A 22,896-nucleotide genomic window follows, 5' to 3' on the forward strand; every position below is an offset into this window, starting at 1 on the left:
CAGGAAAATTTAATTTCTGTGGATTTGGTCAAGAAATTGAATCTGGAAATCGTGCCTCATCATAAACCGTATCCGTTGGGTTGGACAACCAAGGATGCCGATTTTCAAGTCACATGGAAATGCGTTTTCAGGTTTGCAATTAATGCCAATTTCATTGATGAAGTTGAATTAAACGTTGTGCCATTGGATATTTTTGGGATTGTGTTGGGAAGCCCGTAGTTGTATGAAAGGAAAGCTGTTTTCCATCGATTTGAGAAAGAATATCATTTTTTCAAAAACGGAGTGGAGTATATTATGAGAGCCCATCGCAGAAAGCTTAGTACATCTTTAACAAGCGTAGGAGAAATGAAGCGATTGGTCAATTCCAGCAAGAGTCTCTTGCTCCTTATGATTAAGAAGAAGAATGACATGGAGCATGAATCCTTTGCAGGTTGTGATATGAAGTTGAAAACTGAATTGGTTGATGTGGTAAATCAATATGGAGACATGTTTCAAGAACCAAAAGGATTTCCACCACAAAGAGAAATTCAACACGAAATTTAGCTACAACAAGATTGTCCACTCCCAAACATCGGTATGTATCGAATGTCAACACTGGAAAATTTAGAAATTAAGAAACAAGTCCCGGAATTGTTGGATAAAGGTGTAATTCACCCCTCGACTTCACCATGTGGTTCACCAATTGTATTGGTACCCAAGAAATATGGAACCTGACGCATGTGTGTAGATTATAGAGCTTTGACTAAAATTACAATAAAGAATCGAAACCCACTACCCAGAATAGATGATTTGCTAGATCAGTTGAAAAATGAAAAATATTTCACTAAATTAGACTTGAGAAGTGGATATCATCAAGTAAGAATAGCTGAGGAGGCTATTTGAAAGACTGCTTTTAAAACCAAACAAGGATTGTTTGAGTGGTTGGTTATGCCTTTCGGTCTTTGCAATGCTCCAAATACATTCATGAGAGTTATGAATGATGTCTTAAGATCATTCCTTGATGAGTTTGTAATTGTCTATTTAGATGATATTTTGATATTCAACAAATCACAAGAAGAGAATGTCAAGCATGTGAGGAAAGTTTTGGATATCATGATAAAAGAACAATTATTTATGAAGATGTCTAAATGTGAATTCGGGAAAAATTCCTTAGTGTATTTGGGTCACATAGTTGGAGGAAGTGAGCTAAAGATTGACCCCTCTAAAGTTTCGGTCATTGTGAATTGGCAAATACCCAAATCATTCACAAAAGTAAGGATTTTTCTGGGAGTAACGCAGTACTAGAGGAAGTTTATTGCTAACTTCTCTTCCATAGCAACTCCACTACATGCCTTGACCAATGTGAAGGTTGTCTTCCAGTGGGGAGGCAAACAACAAAAATCATTCGATGCTTTGAAACAAAAGATTAGTTCAACCCCAGTTTTAGCATTGTCAGACTTGAAATAACCATTTGAAATACAAATAGATGCAAGTGACTACGCCATGGATGCAGTTATTTTACAGCATGGTAAGCCCATTTCATTTCATTCTGAGATTTTTAATGGTGTTGTTATTAATTATCCTACGTATGATAAAGAGATTTATGCATTGGTACAAAGTGTGAAGAAATGGAAGCATTACTTGATGGAAAAAGAAACCATTATTCACACTGATCATCAGCCTCTGCAATATTTACAATCTCAAACTAAATTTCAGTAGTTAAGGCACTTTTTTTGGATGGGATTTTTATAGCAATTCCACTAGTAATCAGGTACAAGAAAGGTATTTATAACAGAGTTGCGGATATGAATTATAGATCAGTTATTAATGTAGTCATTCTACTCAAGAACCATTCTGTTATGCCTGAAAGTTATGTTGAACAATACGCACAGGATGCTGACTTTCAAGCAGTATATTTAAACTTGAGTCAAGGCCACCAAGTAGAGGAATTAGACTACCATGTGCATGATCATCTGTTGTATCATTATGGAAAACTTTGTGTTTCACAGGGAGAGAGAGTAAATTTCAGAAGGGATGTGCACAATTCTCTTATTGTTGGACAATTCTGTGTAAGTAAAACAGTGGCAAATCTTCATAGGTATTTTTATTAGCCTCATATGCTTGAAAGTGTGTCATGTTTTATCAGGGGTTTTTCATTGTGTGTAGTCAGTAAGCCTAGTAATAGGAAATTAGGATTGTACACACCACTTCCAGTGCCTTCATGACCATGGGAAATTGTTTCTATGGATTTTGTAGGAGATCTTTCTTTATCAAGGAAAAGTCATGATTACTCGTATGTAGTTGTGGATAGGTTCAACAAGATGTGCATATTAATGCCTTGTAAAAAGAAAATTACAGCTGAACAAACAACTCAACTTTTCTTTCAAAATGTATGGGTTCATTTTGGATTGCATACTTCTATTGTAAGTGATCGTGATTCTCGATTTGTTGGGAAGTTTTGGTCAAGTTTATGGAACTTGATGGACACCAAGTTGAAGAAAAGTACAACCTTTCATCCACAAAGAAATGGTCAAACTGAAGTGGTTAACAGGACAGTTATTCATTTGCTAAGAGGATATTGCAACAAACATCCTAAGTTGTGGGATGAACAATTGCATTATATTTAGCATGCTTACGACCGAGCAAAACACTCTTCTACTCTAACTTCGCCTTTTGAAGCATGTCTTGGTTATTTGCCTAACTATTATTTGGATTTCATCTTTGAGAAATATGTAGTTGTAGATGGACATAGTGACATAGACAAAGCAAATAAATTCATTGATCAAATTCAGTTGATTCACCAAATAGTTCAAGAACAACTAGAAAAGAGTCAAGGCAAGTATAAGGCAAGGCATGATAAGCATCGTGTGGATCATCAGTTTCAAGTGGGTGATAAAGTTTGGCTATATATTAGAAAGGAAAAGCTTCAAGGTGAAGGTAAAAAGTTGAACCCAATTCGTTATGGTCCATTTAAAATTCTAGAAAAGATTGGTAATAATGCTTTCAAGCTTAATTTTCCTTCATATATGCAAATTTATTCCGTTGTTAATGTTGAAAATTTGAGATTGTATGAACCTCCTTTGATTGAAGATCAAGGAGAGAATGTTCAAATTTCATGTATTGAAGAGTTTTCTCCATAATTCCTTGATGTGCTTCAATAAGACACTATACTTGACAGAAGGACAAGGACAACTAAAAGGGGAAGTATTGATTATCTTCGGGTGGGTCTCAAAGGTACACATCCATCAAATGCCAAATGGATTGAAATGGGGAATGTGAGGGAATGATACCCTCATCTGTTCAATAACTAAATATAAATCTTTTGGGTTCCAAAAGGCTTCCAATGGGGAGGAGTGATCAGGTGCTCAAAATTATGCTTAAAAATCAAAGTGTCAAAATCTTGTGAAATCTCAGCTTTAGATTGAAGGGATCATCATTCTGAATCCAACGGTGTGAACAAAACTCAAATCCAAGTTCATATGTAGAAGATAGAGCAAGTCAAAGTTCGACTTGTCTATGTGGCAGGATTGGATGACATGGAAAGGTTCCCAGCGGATGGGGAAGCGCCAAGTGGCAGGTTTCCATTGGGTCCCGCATATCTCATATTGGGAAAAAAGAGGCGCAAGTTAAGAATAGGCCCCCACAAATCGCACCAAACACCCTATTGTTATGCTGTTACCATTCGTAAAGTTTTGATTGCGATAAGATTTCCAGACACAATACTTTTATGTGTTACAGTTTAACATCGTAGCAGGTTCGTCATATCACACTGGTTATGTACCCACATCTGATTTCCAATTGCGATAAGACACGGATGCGAGAATTTTATATATCACAGTTTAATACCCCGGTGGGTCCGCAATACCGCAATGACAATGTTCCCATGTTAACAAGACCCTTGACCATTGAACTTCGCCGATTGCAATGAGCGAGAGGTTCTGGACGCGAGATTATATATGTTGCAGTTAATTATCCCTGATGGATCCACAATACCGCAATCATAGTGTTCCCATGTTAACAAGACCTTCGACCATTGAACTTCGCTGATTGCAATGAGCGGGAGGTTCCAGACGCGGGATTATATATGTTGCAGTTAATTATCCCCGGTGGGTCCGTAATGCTGTAACCGCAACATTTTACTGTGTTGGGAGCCCGCAAAACTTGCTGATTGCAATTTGGATACAACCAACAAGATATAGCCTGCCAAATAGTGAATTTGTCGCTCCATTAGCGGATTTTGGAGTGGAAATGGGGTTTTTGGTCAGTTTTGGAGCATTTTGTGGAACAAATAGTGGAAGAATTGGGAGAAGTCATAACTTCTTTAGTTCTTATCCAAATTGGATGCAAAAAGAGGCTAGATAGCCATTTTTTAGTATTTTGAACTCATTGAGACAAGTTTTAGAGGCATTTGAGCATTGTAAACAAACTTTTGTTGTAATTTGAGTATAATAGAGAGGCCCAAGCCATTGGAAGCTAGACCAAGGAGACATAGCCCAGGAGGGTGAACTCCTTTATCATGTGCTTGTTGTGTGTTGTATTTTGATGTTTTTTGTTGTTATTTTGCTATTGTTCAACATATATTTTTATGTTAATTTGTTTGATAACATTTACATAAGAAATTGTTATGGGAATCAATTAATTAAGCAAAAGTATTGAATCTTTAAGCACTTGATAAGCAAATGATAAGAATCTTGGGTTTTATTCTGAATGGAAAGCAGCTAGTGGGCCAAGCTACATGAAGAAAACGAGCTTCTTAAACAGCAGCTACAGCTACAGGGACAACAGAAGGAAGACAGGCCTCACATCTTGGGAGAACAACAGCAATAGGAGAAGCCCACAATAGACAAAGAAACCCTTGATGAACAACAGAGACGAGATGGGTTGCAGGCTGAAATTGAGACACTAACTAGACAGCTACAGGAGAAGGACTTGCAAGCAGGCCAGGAGATACAGTCTCTGAAACAACAGGTACAAGAAAAGGAGGCCCAACTGGCCTGCATGGCCAGCTGGGCAATGGAAGCTCTGCAGTGTAGGCAGCCTGCCAAATCATACGCCCTATACCTTAAGGATCAGTGGTTGCAGTTTCAGATTAACACCTTGGCCCAAAGGGGCATCACTCCATTTCAAAATTATCATCAATTTGTGGCTTTATGTGACAGTAGCTCATCAGAGGACAAGGCTAAATTAGCAGAGTTTTATTTGCACAACTTAGCCCTTCCAAACATGAATTCATGGGATCCCAACACTGTGATAGGAGATGTCCAACTTATGGCCATGGCCTCTTGGATGAATCATGAGGAAAAAAGAGTAGCAGAGGTCCGCAGTATTATGAGCAGAGAACTCAGTGAGCCACTAATGATCAGAGCAGAGCCGGATGACCCCTCAGCAGTGATAAGTGCCCACCAGCACTTGGCCAACAGCCCTCAGGATTTACCAGAATACATTGAGCAACAGGCTCAAGCTATTGCCCACTTTGAGGACATGGAGAGACTGTTGGGGGATAACTGCCTTCATGCCTGCACAAGGCGGTGGAACACACTGCCTCACAGCTTGAAGATAAGAGAATACCACTCTCCCACCAGGATGAGGGAGGCCTTGGCAAGGGTACCTCTCTACAAACAGTTGATGCAAAATCTGCAGGCCAATTGGATCGGCCTGAAATTCAGTCCTCCCTTGCTTTTGGGATTGCTAGAAGGAGTTAAGGAAGAGGAGGAAAACAGACAGTGGGAGGAAGTGGAAAGGAAAGCAGGATTCCACGACCGGGAAGAAGATATCACCGCGGAGGCCTGGGACGTGAGGGAGGTGGTCAAATCTATAAAGAATGACGAGCTAGATTAGTTGCTCAGAGGATGAGCAACCCATTTAGCAGGGGGGTGATGATGAGCCCCAAAAATGGGTAACTTATTGGGCTCATTTTTCCTACTGTTCTTCATAAATCCACCATTTTTCATAGATTATGCATGTTTTTTTAGTATGTTTATGTTATTTGAACGAATAAGGGTGGTCACTTTACCAAGGAGGCTAAGACGTGGTTATTTCAGGTTTTTTGGACAAATTTTGGAACAAAGCCAAGCAATTATGAGCCAGGTGACAGCCAAGCATGAGGGATCAAGGGTGAGGATTCGTAGGAAGGTTGTCTCTTACATTAAATGGCCCTTCCTCGAAATCTCCATCCTCAACTCGGAGCTCAACAGGCCACCAAAACGAATCCTAAAGGCAGCCGAGTAGCTTTGTGAAGAGTCACTGTTTACTGGCAGTTTGAATAGCCGAGCCCCTTGAGTTAAGGAGGGCTGCTAGGACCCTCGTGGGGCATAAATAGGAAGGCTTCAGCCTTCGTAGTTTATTTTTGGAACTGTTGGGTTTTGCACTATAGTGCTATCATTGTCTCAGCTCGTTTTTGTAGCTACTGCTGTATAACTTTCTTGTGACATGATTATTTTTGAGGAATGAAGAGCGGCTTTACTTGGCATTAGTTCTGAGTTTTTTTTAGGAGCCTGTAGCTCTTGGGGTTGGGCCCAACCCAAGTGCCAAGGCTTCCTTTATGTACTGTTATTTTCTTTTCATGTCTTTGCAAAATAATTTCTATTAAGTAGATTAAAATCTTGCTGGTTACCTAGGTCATTGTTGATGATTAGAAAAGCTTTTTATGTTCAAATTGAGTTTATAGGTTATTAACAGGGAAAATCTTCAGAAAAAGGCCATCAAGGACCTCTGATCTCACCTCTCCCTTAGTGGGATCATGATCTGGGTCAAAGGTGACCTTGTTGCCAACAAAAACACTGTCATTGCCTCACCATGCAATCATTAGTGTTAGATTCTCATTTGCAGAAGTTGATACCAGTTGTGGTTAAGTGTTTAGATTCATGATTGCTCAGTTTGCATAACTATTTCACGTGATTCCATTGCAAATAAACTTATGTTCATTTCCTTTGCTGTTACTTAGGCCAAATTAGAATAAAGTAGCTAGGTCATTGGTTTTCCAAGTCATTGTTTGTTCAGTTTGAGAAGTAACTTGCAGAGCACCTGTAACACCTCTCCATCTACCCGTACTCCATCAATCCCATATGCTCCATCCACTAACTCTTATTCTTGCCTCTCATTTGCTATGTTTTCTCCCTTTGCCCTAATTTCCATATTTTTGTGCAACATTGCTCCACTCCTCCTTGAACAAATCCAGCCATCCTCATCTCTTCTCAGCTCCATCCACCAATTCTTGGACCTCCTCACACCCTTATCCTACCTCCATACTCACTCCTCCACCTTTCTCTCTCCATCCACCCTCCAAAATCCCATTTCTGAACATCTGGTAGAAAATACAGAACATCCTGTAGAACCCCTGCAGACTTCCCGTAGAAGCTCATGGAAGCGGTTTCTTGATAGCCAAACTTGGTGAAACTCTCTAGAAGGGTGCTAGGGACCCCTTAGGCCCCCTTCTAACCTTTCCAACCTCTTGTAATCATTTCCTCTCGCCAATCCACCTCTGCACAGTCAAAAAAGTCAAAGCACATGCATGATAATTCAGACAACTTACTCAAAAATACAAAAAGATGTTTTTTTTTTCAGATGTTCCTATAGAAGTAGCTTAGACACATGCATTTTACCTTCCTAGAAGTCAATGGCATCTCTTTCATTAGCTTGCATCCTCTTTCTTGCATCAGTAGGGCTAGCTGGTAAAATTAGGGTTTGCTAGGGTTTGCGTTTCCTTTCAGCGTTCCAGTTTCTTTCTGCAGATAGATTAGCCTTCTTTGAGTTAGCTTTCGTCCATCAGTTAAAAAGCTTCTTCTCAGAGCTCATATAAGTTGGCTTAAGCTCCTAGCGGACTTGTGCCAGCTGACCAAGTGACCACTACGGCAAGAGCTAGTACTTGTGCATACAGCACCGTTGCTTCCAAGTTTGTCACGAACTACCGAGTTGATAAGAGTAAAGAAGGGAATCCCAGGAGTTGCAGCATTATTGCTGCAATACTGGAGCCCACCACTAATTCCTGACCGATTCAGCTCGGTGGCCGTAACATAACGAATGGCCGGGTTGTTACCGAGACAGTCATTGACTCAGTCGACTCAGTAACAACTTGGCCGGCTCGGTAACAACTCGGCCGACTCGGCTCTTTGACAAAAATCCTAAAGCACATTTGTCAAAAGTTGTTCCGTCTCCTACATATCAATGGTTGGGTTGTTGTTTATTGAATATTTATAGCCCTAAAGTACTCTATCACTGTGAGAAAATTTTGAAAATTACAAGGCCGAAGTATGGTTATCCTGGTGGCATGAATTAGAAAATTGAAACAATGCATTGAGCCATACAATGTTTTTAAAAAGGCAAACGTTTTGGCAATTGACTAATAAATACATATTTACCTCTCATTGTTCTTGTGCTTGACCATAATTAAATCAAGGGTTTTGAGACTTCATTAGGGGCAAAGAATTGGTATTACTGTTGTTATAGTCTAGTGATTGTCCTTAGGTTGAGGCAGAAAAGAATCTTGGAATTGGTGGCTAAATATGAACTTTGTATGGGACAGTGCACTGGGTGGCATTTTGATATAATGAATATATTCATGAGCCTACTTTTATCATATGTTGTCTTCTCTCTATATTCTAAAGCTTTGTGTTTGGAAACATGAATGAAAATCTCTAAAATTATGTTTTTTATAAATAAATAAGTATTTAATGTATTTTTTACAATGACTTAGTCATTGAAATCAAACTGGCTGAGTTGATACCGAGTCGGAGTCGGAGCCGACCCTTGGCCGTTTCCGAACTGGAGTCGGAGTTTTAAAACATTGATTCTAAGAGAAAAAATCCTATTGCCTAAGCAAATCTGATAGGACATTAAAAGAAAAACACAAACGATAATTATTCGTAGCATACACAGCCTGCAAAGATCATTAATCAATTCTCATCGTAATGTCCAAATTTATTGTGAAATTTGTATAGTATATGACTACTTTTGGATTAGGAAAGAGGACGAATTAAAACATGGAAAAAATCGTTAATCAATTCTCATCCTAATGTCCAAATTTAATTTGTGTGAAATTTGCATATGCTAGGATTATTTTTGGATTGAGAAATGACACTAATTAAAGAATGCCCAATTGTATTCACTTTCCTCCTAGGGTCATTTCTATCATTTCTATCCAGCAATGCATGCATGATGAGCCCATGGATACTCCCTTCAATCTATTTACTCTAATTTATTTAGATGACACTCCATTTAACAATTGAGAGAAAAATTATTTTGAATCACTTCTTTGTTATATGTTTGACTCTTTTAGAGCACACCAATGAATGCCATAATGAATGCCATTAAATGAATATATGCTCAAATCATATATGATTTTTTTCAGCTAGTGAGGGAAACATGTTTTTTTTTCCTTCTCTGTCTTCATAAGTAACTGAAATAAGAAACAAATCGGTCAAGTCGATAAATTTCTTCTAACCTGGTAAGAAATATGACCATTTCCATACTCGAGTTTCCTTTACCTACCTTGATGAGAGTATTGAACATAATTTCGCCTTGAGTGAATTGGCGATTTTCTTTTTTTGGGGGTGAAGTATGAGTAGCTCATGTTTGTAGGTTTTATAACTGTTAGCTAATCTTCGGCATAATCACATAACCAATCTTTTGTCAACGCGTTTCGAACCAACCAGTGTGGTTCATCGTCAGGACAAGTTGAAGAACCAATCCGGCTTAGCGTGATTAAATAGCGTGTGCAGAGACTCCAATAGCTATAATGCTAACGGCTAATTTTGACCGAATGATCTTGGTCAAACCACTAAATTAGTTAATATTTCACGAAAAAACTAAAAAAGGTCAATAAAGGAATTCATATGGTAATTAAAATTAAATAGTTATATTATTGTTATTATCCACTTATCAAGAGAATACATATTTTAATTTTGACGGAATGATCTTGGTCAAACCACTAAATTAGTTAATATTTCACGAAAAAACTAAAAAAGGTCAATAAAGGAATTCATATGGTAATTAAAATTAAATAGTTATATTATTGTTATTATCCACTTATCAAGAGAATACATATTTTAATTCTGATGGTCATTATATATATATTAATTAATCTATATTTAATTATTATAAAATACAAGTATTAATCTATATTTAATTAAGATGGTCATTCTATCTCGTAACAAATATTAATTAATTTATATTTAATTATTATAAAATACAAGTAAAGGTAATCAATCATTATTATTTTTAGGATTTAGTTATACTAGGTAATTGTGTAATAATTAATCTATATTTAATTATTCTACAATACAAGTATTAATCCTTATTTAATTATGATGGTCACTAATCTCATAATATATATTAATTAATCTATATTTAATTATTATAAAATACAAGTCGAGGTCACCAATCATTATTATATTTAGAATCTAGTTCTATTAGGTAATAGTGTAATAATTATTTAATGGTCTTAGTTAAGTTAGATCTTCACTATTTTATTCCTATAATATATCATATATATAATATTTAAATATATTGGTCAATAAAATAATAAGTTATATAAAATAATATATATATATATATATATCAAATAATCTATATTTATAATAATTAATAAATCCTAATAGATTGTTAAACCATTAATCTTCCTAGAATTTAGTTATATCAGGTAAAAACCATAATTTAGAGTTGTTACAACCAAGCCTGTTAATAATAGAATAACTAATATTATTGTTATATCATCATTAATGGTCAAATAATTAGATCATTATTTATTATAAATTAATAAAGAAACTCAGACCTTAGGTCAATATATTATTACTAACAAGAAATTACCATAATTTATGGTTGATATGTTTACTACTAAAACAATAATATGGTATATCATACTATATCTTAAAGGTCAAATATCTAATAATCATCAAATTTTATTACATAATTATTTATTCCAAATTTTACTAAAGTTAATTAAGTCATTAATATTTATAAGGTTGACAAAGGGTTTTTTAGATAATAGGTTTTATAACTTTTAGATTTTTAACTAGTGGTTAAAATGTTTTTAAAAACTTATGGTATTTTATATTATTTATTTTATCTATACGTATTTAATATTTAATCATAATTATATTTTGAGTAATTTTTTTTAAATAAATAAAATTAAATATATTATTTCTTAAATTTATTTTTAAATGTTTTTTATTGTTTTTAAAAAGTTTTATAATTTGAAAAGTCATTATCATGGAAAATAATTTTTTATGTTTGGTTAAAATGCTGGTACACTCCGTTATTTAAATATTTATGAGATAAAATTAAATTAATTATTACTATTCAATATCAATAGTGAAATGTGATTGTTCTAAAAATTTCTCTTCATTTATGCATAATCTTTCATTCACATACATGGATGAGGTTGGTGATAAAAACCTTGAGAAAAAATAACATATTTAACAATAACATATATTTTAATTTAACTATATTAAATTAAGTTAATTTACCTATTTTAATTTAGCTATATTTAATCTAACACCATATATGTCTCTTTTTCATGAGAGTATGTTTAGAAGACAACTACACCTTTCGTCCAGAAAAAATATAGATTTTCCATACAAATCTGTACAAATTATAGATTAAATACACAAATATGGTATTAAAGTTAATAAAACCATCCACAAATAGAATCCTTACTATCTCTAGGTAGCTAGAGATAATGCAATCATGAATTATCTTGCTATTTTAATTGTAATCTTTATTAATATAAAATTGTATGTGTTTATTGTTTTTTACTCTAATTTAACTATATTTAAACTAAGGGAGAGTATCTACTCTTTATTGTCCAAATATGGGAGCTAGTTTCTATCTTTCAAAATTCAATAATGTGTTGTTATTATTATTATTGACAATGAACATAACTAGAGCTATTTCCTATTTATAAATGCAAATCATTATGTATAATAAGGAAAAACAACTTTTTATAAATTTAAATAAATAAAATTTCTGATAAAAATTAAATTTAAATCTAATTGAATAATATATATATATATATAAAGTTTGGGGATATAAGTTAAATATTTGATGAAAGATGATAAGCTTAGGACATTTATGTAAATAAAAAAGATAATTGTAATAAGATAATTCAATGAAATTCAATGTTGTTTTCACTAACTGGAATGTATCAGCTGTTCTGTTATGTACTCAATCACAGCATGTACCGAATCTTTTGACATATATAATACAAATATTCAGCTTTTTCTCCCAAAAAAATTCAGCGAAATTCAAATTTTAAAATTAAAAATCAATTATCTAACTTAAAAAAATATTTTAATAATACAAATAATCACAAATACCAAATTTATAAAATATAAATAACTTTGTAAATTTTGTCAAAACTTTTCATTACACCATATAATATTTGTTATTAAAAATCTTAAATCTAAAATGCTTTTAGATATAATAATTTTTTTATTAAATAAAAAAATTCGAAATAAAAAGACCTTTCAAAACTCCTGTTATCCTAAATGAATGCACCTGGAGCCATAAACACTCTTTATTAATGATTCCATAAGAGTCCAATAAAGGCCCTCCATTCGTCATCTCCAGAAATGCAAGTACAGACGTTAAGAATCCAAGAAGGCCAAAGGCATTTTTCATCAATGATGATAAAAGAATCCATATCTCCAAAAATATAACGGTGACCTGAAAGAGGACACTGGTGCAGAGGGCCCTACCCATGAATGTGGGGATAAGCCTCTCATTATAATTTATCCTTATCCTGGGTTATGGTGTTTCCTCAAAATATCTATCCTTACGCGGCCTGTCTTTTCTGCCTCTTGCATTCAGATACTTTGATACCAAAGGTCGTATATCTCGATAGGCAACTCACATCGATAGAAAACTTTGACTAGATCTCTACCTTATAAAAAAAATACCTCTTGTCTATATATTTCTGTATTACCCATTTATGAACTGTTTTATGCTTTGGGCAATTCATACTTCATAACCATATACCATCTGCAATTCACCCAATTTGAAGGACAGTTTCAGATTATATCTGTTTTGGGAAAAATGTTGTGTGTATCAACATCTGCTTGTTGCGGCCCTCTTCACGTGGGTTGTGCTTCAGCACAGCCTCAGAAGAAAATTGCTGGGCTTGGAAGGAACAATAGGAATCAGATACTTGCAATGTCAGACCAGAAATCTGAGAGCCCATCTCATCAGACTGGTCAGACACCCAAGCTTGAGCCATTCAGCAGGGACAAGATTACTAGGGGAGTAAGGGAACCTGGCCTGTTGAAGAAAGCAGAAAAGGCCATTATGGGTAAGTTGGTATCTTCTCAGTTTTGTATGTTCAATGAATGCATGCTTTAGATCAAACTATATTCTGAGGCCTTTACATTCAATGGACTGCACTCAAAAAATTCCTCCTTGAAGAAAGCAGAAAATGTGATTACGGATTAGTTGGTATCTTCTGTATCTTGAATGAATGAATGGGCTAGATAAAACTGTGTTCTGAGACCTATGCATTCAATGGATTGTACTCAAAAAAATTCTGAGTACTTTGCATTTCTGATATGATTGAACCACATGGTTCATTTTACATCTATGGGAAATCAATGAATTTCTTTCAGAAAAGATGTTCAGAACTTAAGAGACCAATATTTGTTATCTAAAATTCAAAATTTGATTGTAGGAATATGGGGGTGGATTAACCTCTCAAGACCAATCTTTCTAAAAGAGGTATTTAAAATCTTAGGCTATTTATAATTTGTGAGGGAATTTACCTAGATTCTGCAACTATATGATTTACAGTGGCTAAGATAGTGTCTACGTTCTGCTGTCTCTATATATCGCTATTGCGTACCTACTTCCTTACCTTGAACTATGCTTAAGACCTTTTAGGATTCCTTTTACTTTTAACTTCTCCTGTAAGATCTTCCACGGCCAACCATATGAAGGGTTGGTCTTTGTATATCATATGAAACGCGTATCTATCTTTGAATGACTTTTGAATGAAATTCCATTATATGGATATGCCACTGTAATAATATCTTCTAATATCACATAGATAACAGTCATAACTTTGAGAGTTACTTCAATTGGTTTAACCATTCCACATAAATACAACTACAAACTAGAAAGAACGAACCATCCCACATAAATACAACTACAAACTAGAAAGAACCTACAGAATAGGACACTGACATTGTTAGTGATGCTAGTATCAAAGAGAAAGGAGGTGCTTTAATGCCCTGATGGGGAAGATGCCATTTCTTCATGTCTTTGTGTTCATAATGGCCATATCCATACAAAAACAAATAGGATATATATAAACCCTGGATCTTTTAAGTGTTGTTTAATTGCCTTTTGATCCCTATATTCAGGTTTAAGTTAGATTTATGGTACTTGGAACATCTTAAATTGGTAAGTGAATGAGTACTTATTTCAAAATTAAGATTTGACACTGATATCTCTGTTGGACCTCACAACAAAAGAGTACAAGTTTGTATATAAGTTACGTTGAGCTGCTAGTGTAATGGTTTTTTTTTCCAAATAAAGAGTTAAGATGGATTTATGCTGAATGGAACTTCGTTAGTAAATGGATACTTCTTCTAAAGTTCAAATTTGAGATTGATGAACACCTATTGGACTACTTTGCCTAGGACTGAATTATTACTTCGAGAATGTGCAAATTTCTTGTACTCGAATCTTCTACAATTGCTGAGATGAGCATATTCTTGATTTCTTTTCATGGTTGATATATCCGAGTCCAGTTAAGGTAACTTGAATTTTCTCTGCAGAGCAATGTTCAACTCTAGAAGGCGAGGAATCATTCAGCTGCTGGGAGACATTTTTTGAATTTGAGAAGATGAAGGTTTGATTTTCATAAACATTGATATTTGTTCTGTTTAGCATGTAAGAGTAAGAGGCCAAATGTAAGAAGTGATTATTATATCAGAATAGTTGAAAAGCATTAAGGAACTACACGCTTTCCTAAATAGTTGGTGAACTTTCCCAATTTTTATAGTGATGCAAGAATTCTGATCAGCAAATGAAGAGCTTGTATCCACTTTTATATATTTTGCTCGGTTGAAAATTGCTGAAATATAGCACAGACGCAAAAAAGATCTGGAATGCTAGCCTTATGAGCTAGATACACATTCTAATGTGTTTAACGAGAATATAAAATGTAAAATTTGCAGGAGGAATCTGAGGAGCTGTGTAATGTTTCATCTTCAGAGGATGGAATCTCTGACTGTCAGCCCTTGGAACGAATGGAAAACTTAGTGAGACAATCAGGGGGCGTCAAATCTCTCATTGGCAATGTAAGCACGATTGCAAAAATGCCAAAGCTGCAAAATGAGGCTCAGAGCAAAGAACAAATCCCAATGACTTCATCCAGTTCTCCAGTTAGTGATGCCAATTCACCAAAAGAACATCCTTTCATTCAACCAGATGAATTGCCAAAATCCCAGGAAGATCTGGATGAAGAGGAGAGGGAAAAGATGCCTGATTCACCCTATACAAAAATGCTGAGACGATTTTCGATATTTACTTCATCCAGAGAGTGAAACTATTTGTATGTTTTGAATTGTGTTCGAGTTTGTGACACTGGTCACCTCCAGCAGGTCATTTGTAAGATACAATAAGTAGGGCTCTACTTTCATTTCATTATGATCTCGGTCCACTCTGTTTCCTATATATTCCCAGTGTTCTTTGGGAGGAAGAAAGCAGTTGACTGCAGTTTTCTAAGAGCCTTTACTGTTTATGGCTAATGTAAATATTATATATACGATACATTTTTCTAAATGTGATGTGTGCTCCACCAGGAATGGAGTAGAGCATATTGTGAGTAAATTATTCTGGTTTCATTGTTTGTTCTTCACTGGATAATAAAAACCGAACACTCATGCCTCATATTTGAATTATGAGTATTCAGTATGTGAATTAGCTATCCATGCTACCATATGATTGAAGTCACTCTTCTTAATCAACACTTTGTTTAATTACTGGTTTCTGGGGGATTTCTTAATTTGGCATATTAGATTTTGGTGTCCACAGACTGTCTTTAAGTTAGTTTCCATTTCCATTTAGGGATTGTGGATTATGTCAATGGGATATTTGCTTCTTCAAACTGAGGCCCCCCATCCGTTGATTGTTGTAGATAATGTGGATAAATTCAAGCTATCCTTGATTCAATAAGAGGCCATAGGGTATTCAATCCAGTGAGTGATTAGGAGTATAGCCTTGATGGTTGATCATGATTGGAGACGTGACCATGTGAAACTGAGTATTGCAACCTTTCGATATGGGCTGTTGCAACATTCCTCAATTATTTTTAGAGTTTATGGTTGACTCAGCCATGCCTGGTATATATGTCCAATTTGAATGAAATTCTTTTTGTTCCTTTGTTTAGTATAGCAGGGTGATTTCATCAATCTACAGGATCCAGAGCCTTCACACCAAGTAAGTACAACTTCACATCAGCGTTTATACAAAGATTTTCTTCAGCAAGTGGTGAATTCCCTCTCCTAGGGATTTCACTACACTTTTGGTGTCCTTTGGTTTCTGCTTCAATTCAACGTTAAAATTCCTAGTTTCTTGCCCTAATACCCCTGAACACACCTCATACACCTCCCTCAACCCTTTCCCACACTCCTCTCCCTCATTCTCATCATTTTCCCCAAAACCTTAGCCCCACGTTGCATTTTTGGCAAATTCCCAGTCTAGGACATTTTTTTGTCCTTTTTCCCTACTTCCCCTCACTCTTTTCAGGAAATTCCACCTACCTACACTCCCTAACACCTATCCCTACCCCCTAGAATTTTCCCATAAATTTACCTAACCCCTTCATTCCCTTCCCTCAACACAACTGTCCCATTTTCCCTGTTTTCCCAATACTACCGTACCCTTTCCTCCTACCAAACCTAGGGTTTTATCATGCAGACTAAAACCATGGATAGTGAGAAGAAAAAGTACAACAAAGGAGGGAAAATTTCTAGGTGTGATCCCACTCAGGTCCAAAAAATCATGGCCTCATCTTTCATCAAGAAATCCTTCCAAGATGCCGGCTGCCTAGGGTTTTGTGAAAGAATTCATGAGGTAGGTTTCCATGCCAAGTTGAAAAGCTTGTTTGCCACAAATCTCAGGAGGGATAAGACCACAATAGTAGGGATTGACTTCATCATATCAACAGAAGCCATAGCTTCAGCCACAGGTATCCCTAACCAAGGAGAGATTTGGTTTAAAGGGATGGATTTGGACATTGAGAATTACAAAGTTTTCCTAAAGTCATATTACAAAGATGCTCCTACACACATCTTTCCCTTCAGACAATTGCTTGACAAGTATGCTCCTTTAATGAAGATGATCATGAAGTACTTTACCTGTGAGGGGAGATTTTCAAGGCTGTACCAGTATCACATAAGGCTACTAATGCATTTCACTGCCATCAAACCACTAAACCTGCCTCACTACTTATACAGAAGTCTTGTCAAGATGACAGAGAAGGTACAGAGCAAAGGGAAAGATCACCAAGCAAACCTATTTCACCATGGCTTGGTCAAAGTCATTGTTCTTCATCAGCTTTCACAGGTTAATATATCATGGGAGACCTTCATGCAATCAATTGTCTTTTTGCCTACCACTAGTCAACCTACTAGTCAAAGCACTTCATCAACACCATCAAGGCCAAAGGAGGTTGGCTCATCCAATAGAAAGGCACCTAGGGCAGAGGTTTCACAGACCTACCAGAAGGGGAAAAGAGTGGTTTTTTCCCCTGAGATCACTAAATATGGGCCTACACCTAAAACTATGACTAGGTTACAAACTAGACAGTTGCCTAAGGAAACTACAACTGAGCTAGTTCAAGGAGAAATGGAGCAGTCACCTAGGCATGCAACTGAATCACCCTTGCAGCAATATGAAGAGGAAATGCCTCATGAACAAGAAATCTTGGACCATGCAGAGAAATCAGATGCAAATGTTATCAAGGAACATGAAGCACAAATCCAAGCACTCAAAGATGATTTGGCAAAGGCAAACCACATGGTGGCCTTTTCAAGACAACAAAACGAACTTTGGAAGGTGAGTTTGATGCAACACAATACCTCACCAGGTCCTCCATCATCCAACCAGACAAACGACAAAGGTAAAACAATGATTGGTTTAGAAGAGTAGGTTGAAGACAAGGGGCCATCTCCTTCATTAGTACAAAAAGACCCTGTTGACCCTATGGTTGCAAGCAGTGATAAGGATAGAGAATATTTGCTTGAGAAGGTAAATGAGCACTTGGAGAAGCCCCTGAAGAAGCCACAAACCTTGAAAGACATATGGCTAGGCACTACTTCACCAAGAACCAGATTTGCAAAATTAGGGTTAGAAGCATGAAAATGAAACTTAAGAAAACCCTAATCAAGCTAAAGAAGAAGGATAACTTGGATTTGCTTGTTGAGGCCTCTCTAGTTGTCTAGGCCACCACTCATAGAGATTAAAGATGAAGTTTTGGCCAATTTTGAGAATTTTTGGTCAATTTTGGAATTTTTGGTGAATTCTGGCAATTCAGTTGCACAAAAGTGCAGTGAGCTCATGCCGTGCTTCTTCTCAGGGCACCCAAATGTTAAATGGCTTGCATATTTGGATGGCTCTTGACCTATACTTTGCAGCGATACACCTGGTTTGCCATGTCAGCACATAATTTTCACGTTTCTGCCTCCTTTTTGGACCCCTCGCTGTGCTTCTGGAGTAGTCTTGGGAGAAATGGATTTTAGGTGCTTTGGAGAAGGAGTTTTGCAAGTTTAAAGGTTTAGTGGGCTTCTAGACATCCTAGGCTATCTTCACATACCTCCAATTCAGGAAAATGATCAAGGAAAACCCCTAAAACAACCTCCACAAGCAGCACGCTGTGCTTCTGAGAAATTTCGCTACACTTTTGCCAGGAGGTCAAATTTTCGAGTTTTATCAATTTAGGTCAACTTTTCATGATGTATTTTGTCTTCTTGGGTTTTTACATGATGTAATTAATTGTAATGGAGCTGGTAAATGTCAAATTGATGTAAATTCATGCTCATTTATGCTTGTAAAGTCAAAGTAAATCAGTTAAGTCTAAACAGGGAGTTGGTTTCTAACCTCCCTAGTTTTAGGTTTGGTTAGAGAGATTGATGTAAACAGTTCCTATCATGATGGATTCAACCCCTGAGAGGGGGGAATGTGGTTTTTGGTCTATATGTAGCCTGATCTAAGTCATAAAGAGGGTTGGATGTTTGATAATCATAGCTTGGAGCTAGTGTACACTTTTTTGTAGTAATACAACAGGCAATTGCAGCTATTATCTTGGGATTCTTGTGGTATGCTTTATTGACAGTGTTTTTCTCTGTTTATCATCAAATTGAATATATATTTTTCCTTATTACCATATCTATGCTTTCTTGTGATCATCTCATAGGTGTTTAAGCAGAATTCATAAGTTATATGCTCTGTTTTGATGAGATTTTCATACTAGTGTTTTATTTCTTCTGATGAGTGAATTCATGGTTACATGCTCATTCTAATCCTCTACCTTTTCATCCCTACACCACAATGACAACCTACTTCTGTCACTGAGCATACCTACCTTGCCCCATTATATCTCTGCAATTGATCATTTGAAACCCTAACCTAGTTCCTAGATCTATGAGCTTCATCCAGCAAACCCTAAAATCAAACCCTAGTGAGCTTAATATCTAGCCTAACATCTGATTTCCTCTCCAGCCACCTCGTTGGCTGTGAGATTCTTGAGAGAGCCCTCTCTGATTTGGTAGGGCTAGCTACCAGATCCAAAGTTGGTTTGAGGTTACCTCTGTCAGTCTCCTTTCTTAGCGTTGGGACACTTAAGAGTGCTAACAAAGTGCATATATTAGTTTTCTCTATGTAGCCGAGTTTAAGGTTCTCATAATTGGATTTGTGAAAGACAATATGTCTTTTTGTTCTCTTGTTCAGTATCAATAGACAAGTACACGTACTGGTTTTTTTAATGTAGTCGAGTCTAAGGCTTTTATAATTTGATTTGTCAAAGACCATCAGTTATTGTTATTCTCTTGTTCAGTATCAGTAGACAAGTACATATACTAGTTTACAAGCATTTTTTTTTCCATGTAACAAAGCACCTCACCCTCTAGCCTATAGGCAAGGGTGAGATATTTCATATGGCTCAAGGCCATACAACAACAAAGCTCAAAGTCATGAGCTGAACATGTTACTGGCAGGAATTGAATCTGGTTGGTGAGATAACAATCAATTCTCCCAACCACTTGAGATAAACCCAATTGACCAATGTAGCCGAGTTTAATGTTCTGATAATTTGGTTTATGAAAGACCATCAAATTGTTAGGGATAAATTACTTCTGCTCTCCATTTAGTGTGAAATTTGCTGCTGAACTGTACTCGCATTGCTTGATACTTCATAGTTTCACATTTGATTGTTCTGTAACATGGCAATTAGATAATTATTTTGATTTGGATACCACCTACAGGCTATAATTTGATAATTTTGAAGAGGTGACGAGTTGCAGATGATGATGCCACATTGTTGATGGACAATGGTTTTGTATCTGAAAGCTAGTTGGAAGATTAGGACTAAATGAAATCATGACCAGAAGTGTGAAGCAACTGGCCTTTTATTTGTGATTACAGGATTGGATGGCAAGCATTTTGGTAAGATTATTGTGTATGCTATTAATGTTTTGAGTGCAGGCATCTTTATCAGGCAATGAAAAGTAGTTCCAGCTGTTGATGACCCATTCTGAAATAACAAGGAGTTTATTATGCAGTGCTCACATTTCACACTGGATATCCAAATGTGATTCCGATATTTTATTTGTTGACTAGAGATTCAAGGACTAACAAAGGATTTTGAAATCTAATTGTGAAATCAAAAGTTTCCGCACCTTAGATGAGTATGAATGTCAGTATCGGGGATTTGTTTGGGTACTTAATTCGTCACAAATCGACTTTGTAGCATTGATGCAGTTGACAAACCAAGCATCTGGGAATCATCACTCGCCCCTCGCATAAAGCAGAGCAGGGTTGCTTTGGGTTCGAAAAGTGGTGTGTCGGCTTCTTCGCCAAAATCTATCAACTCTCATCGCACTAACTGGTTCTGGATTGAGTTTTGATTGTGAATTTTTTTATCTGTGTTGGAGAATAATCTTTTTGATTATTGCATGGAGAGGCCCATTCTACAGCCCAGCCCAGTATGATCGAGATGTGTAAGTGTGTCCATACTCAAAGTTAAATTTTAGATAATGTCTACCAACATAAAAATAAAAAATTAGAAATTTAATTAATATTTATGTTGTCTCTCCAATAAATAATAATAATGAAAATAGAAAAAAATAACATTGGCAAACAAAAATGAAAATAATCATATGGATTAAAAAAAAGCCTACAGTACAATTATCTCATGTGTTTAGATAAAAAAATTACAATACAATTATTTCATGTGTTTAATAGTTCAATTATCTCATGTGTTTAGATAAAAAAATTACAATACAATTATTTCATGTGTTTAATAGTTCTTTTATCGTATAAGTTGAATTTGAATGGATCATAAATTTACCTTCAACAAATTTTTTTTACCACATTAAAATTCCAAATTAGGTAAAATTTTAAACATATTTACTCTTTACTAAAGCCACTACCATTTCTTAAATCAAAGTAAAAAGGTTAATTCAACACAAAGAATCCATTCATTTAAAAATTGTAATATTTAAAAATATTCATTTGATGTAGTTTTATTATAAATTTTTTTAGCGTGCCATGTAAAAAACATCATTAAATTTAATATTAATATTATTATTAAATCTAATATTAATATTATTCAACTTAATAGGTTTTAATTAATACAATATTAAATATAATATAATATTAAATTTTTTTATTTTATAATATATCATGATATATATTAACTATAGATATATGTGGGAAGGAAGAACAAAGATATAGAGTGATAGAGGTGGAGAGATAGAGGGAGTGGATAAAGAGATGGAGTTGGAAGGAGAGTGAGGGAAGGAGAAAGACATAGAGAGAGAAGTAGAGAGAGAGGGGGAGTGACAAGGAAGAGATAGAGAGAGAGTGTTTATGCTTGGGGTGAGATAGAGAAACACAGAAGGAGAGAAGGGAGAGGTGGAGGAGAGAGGGAGGGAGATAGTGACAGAGTTGGAGGGTGAAAAGAGAGAGAGAGAGAGAGAGAGTTGAGGGGGAAGAGATAGAGGGAGGTGGGAAAGAAAAGGAGAGAGGAAGGAAGAGAGCGAGGACGTGAGAGGGAGAAGGGGAGAGGAAGGTAAGAAGAAAGACACATAGAGAGAAAGGTGGAGAGAGTGAGAGGGAGTTGTTGACACCTAATCCTTGTGATTGGGTGAATTATTGTAAATAGATAGATAGGAATATGAACAGTCATAAGGAGACGAACTGAACAGTCTCTCCCTCATGTATATAATGAGGACCTACCTGATGGAATAACACAGTCAATTAATTTCTGCTCTATGGAGTTACTGCCTGGCCTGACATGGTATCAGAGCCAGCTCCTTTTTTAGCTTTTATGCACTTTGTAACTCCCTATTCTGCTCCTCTGCTTTCCATTCACAAAATGCTGCCTGTTCATAAATATGGTAGCTTGCTCCACACTGTCACCTGAATGTTGCTGCCTGACACTTCCTGCGCCCTCTTCTCTGACCAATTTTTTCATATTCACTGTAAGCTGCGCTGCTCATCCTCTGAAATACATTCTGGACGTTGTCAGAGGCGTTAGAGGATTTGACAATCGTAGGCATTGAGGCAGGCAGAAGCGAGCGAGCATTGAAATGAGCTTGAACGATTGACTCTAGAAACACTGTGTTAAACGTTGCTTTACATAAACACTGATTTGTGAAGGTCCTGATATTTGAACGCTGTGAAGGTCTTGACATGGTATTGGTATCA

General features: G+C 36.0%; 1 protein-coding gene across 1 annotated transcript; it reads left to right on the plus strand.

Moving 5' to 3' along the window:
- The first annotated feature begins 12,805 nt into the window (after positions 1-12,805).
- LOC149209674 (CCG-binding protein 1-like) lies at positions 12,806-15,826 on the plus strand. The gene is made up of 3 exons (XM_089396462.1): positions 12,806-13,261; positions 14,742-14,815; positions 15,144-15,826. Exons 1-3 carry the CDS (start codon positions 13,009-13,011, stop codon positions 15,510-15,512), a joined length of 696 nt encoding a protein of 231 aa, XP_089252588.1. The 5' UTR covers positions 12,806-13,008; the 3' UTR covers positions 15,513-15,826.
- The last annotated feature ends 7,070 nt before the right edge of the window (positions 15,827-22,896 follow it).

This window comes from Pinus tabuliformis, chromosome 1_2 (genome assembly GCF_031772625.1).
Source record: "Pinus tabuliformis cultivar Carrire ecotype Pingquan chromosome 1_2, CPIR1, whole genome shotgun sequence".
Classification (NCBI taxonomy): domain Eukaryota; kingdom Viridiplantae; phylum Streptophyta; class Pinopsida; order Pinales; family Pinaceae; genus Pinus; species Pinus tabuliformis.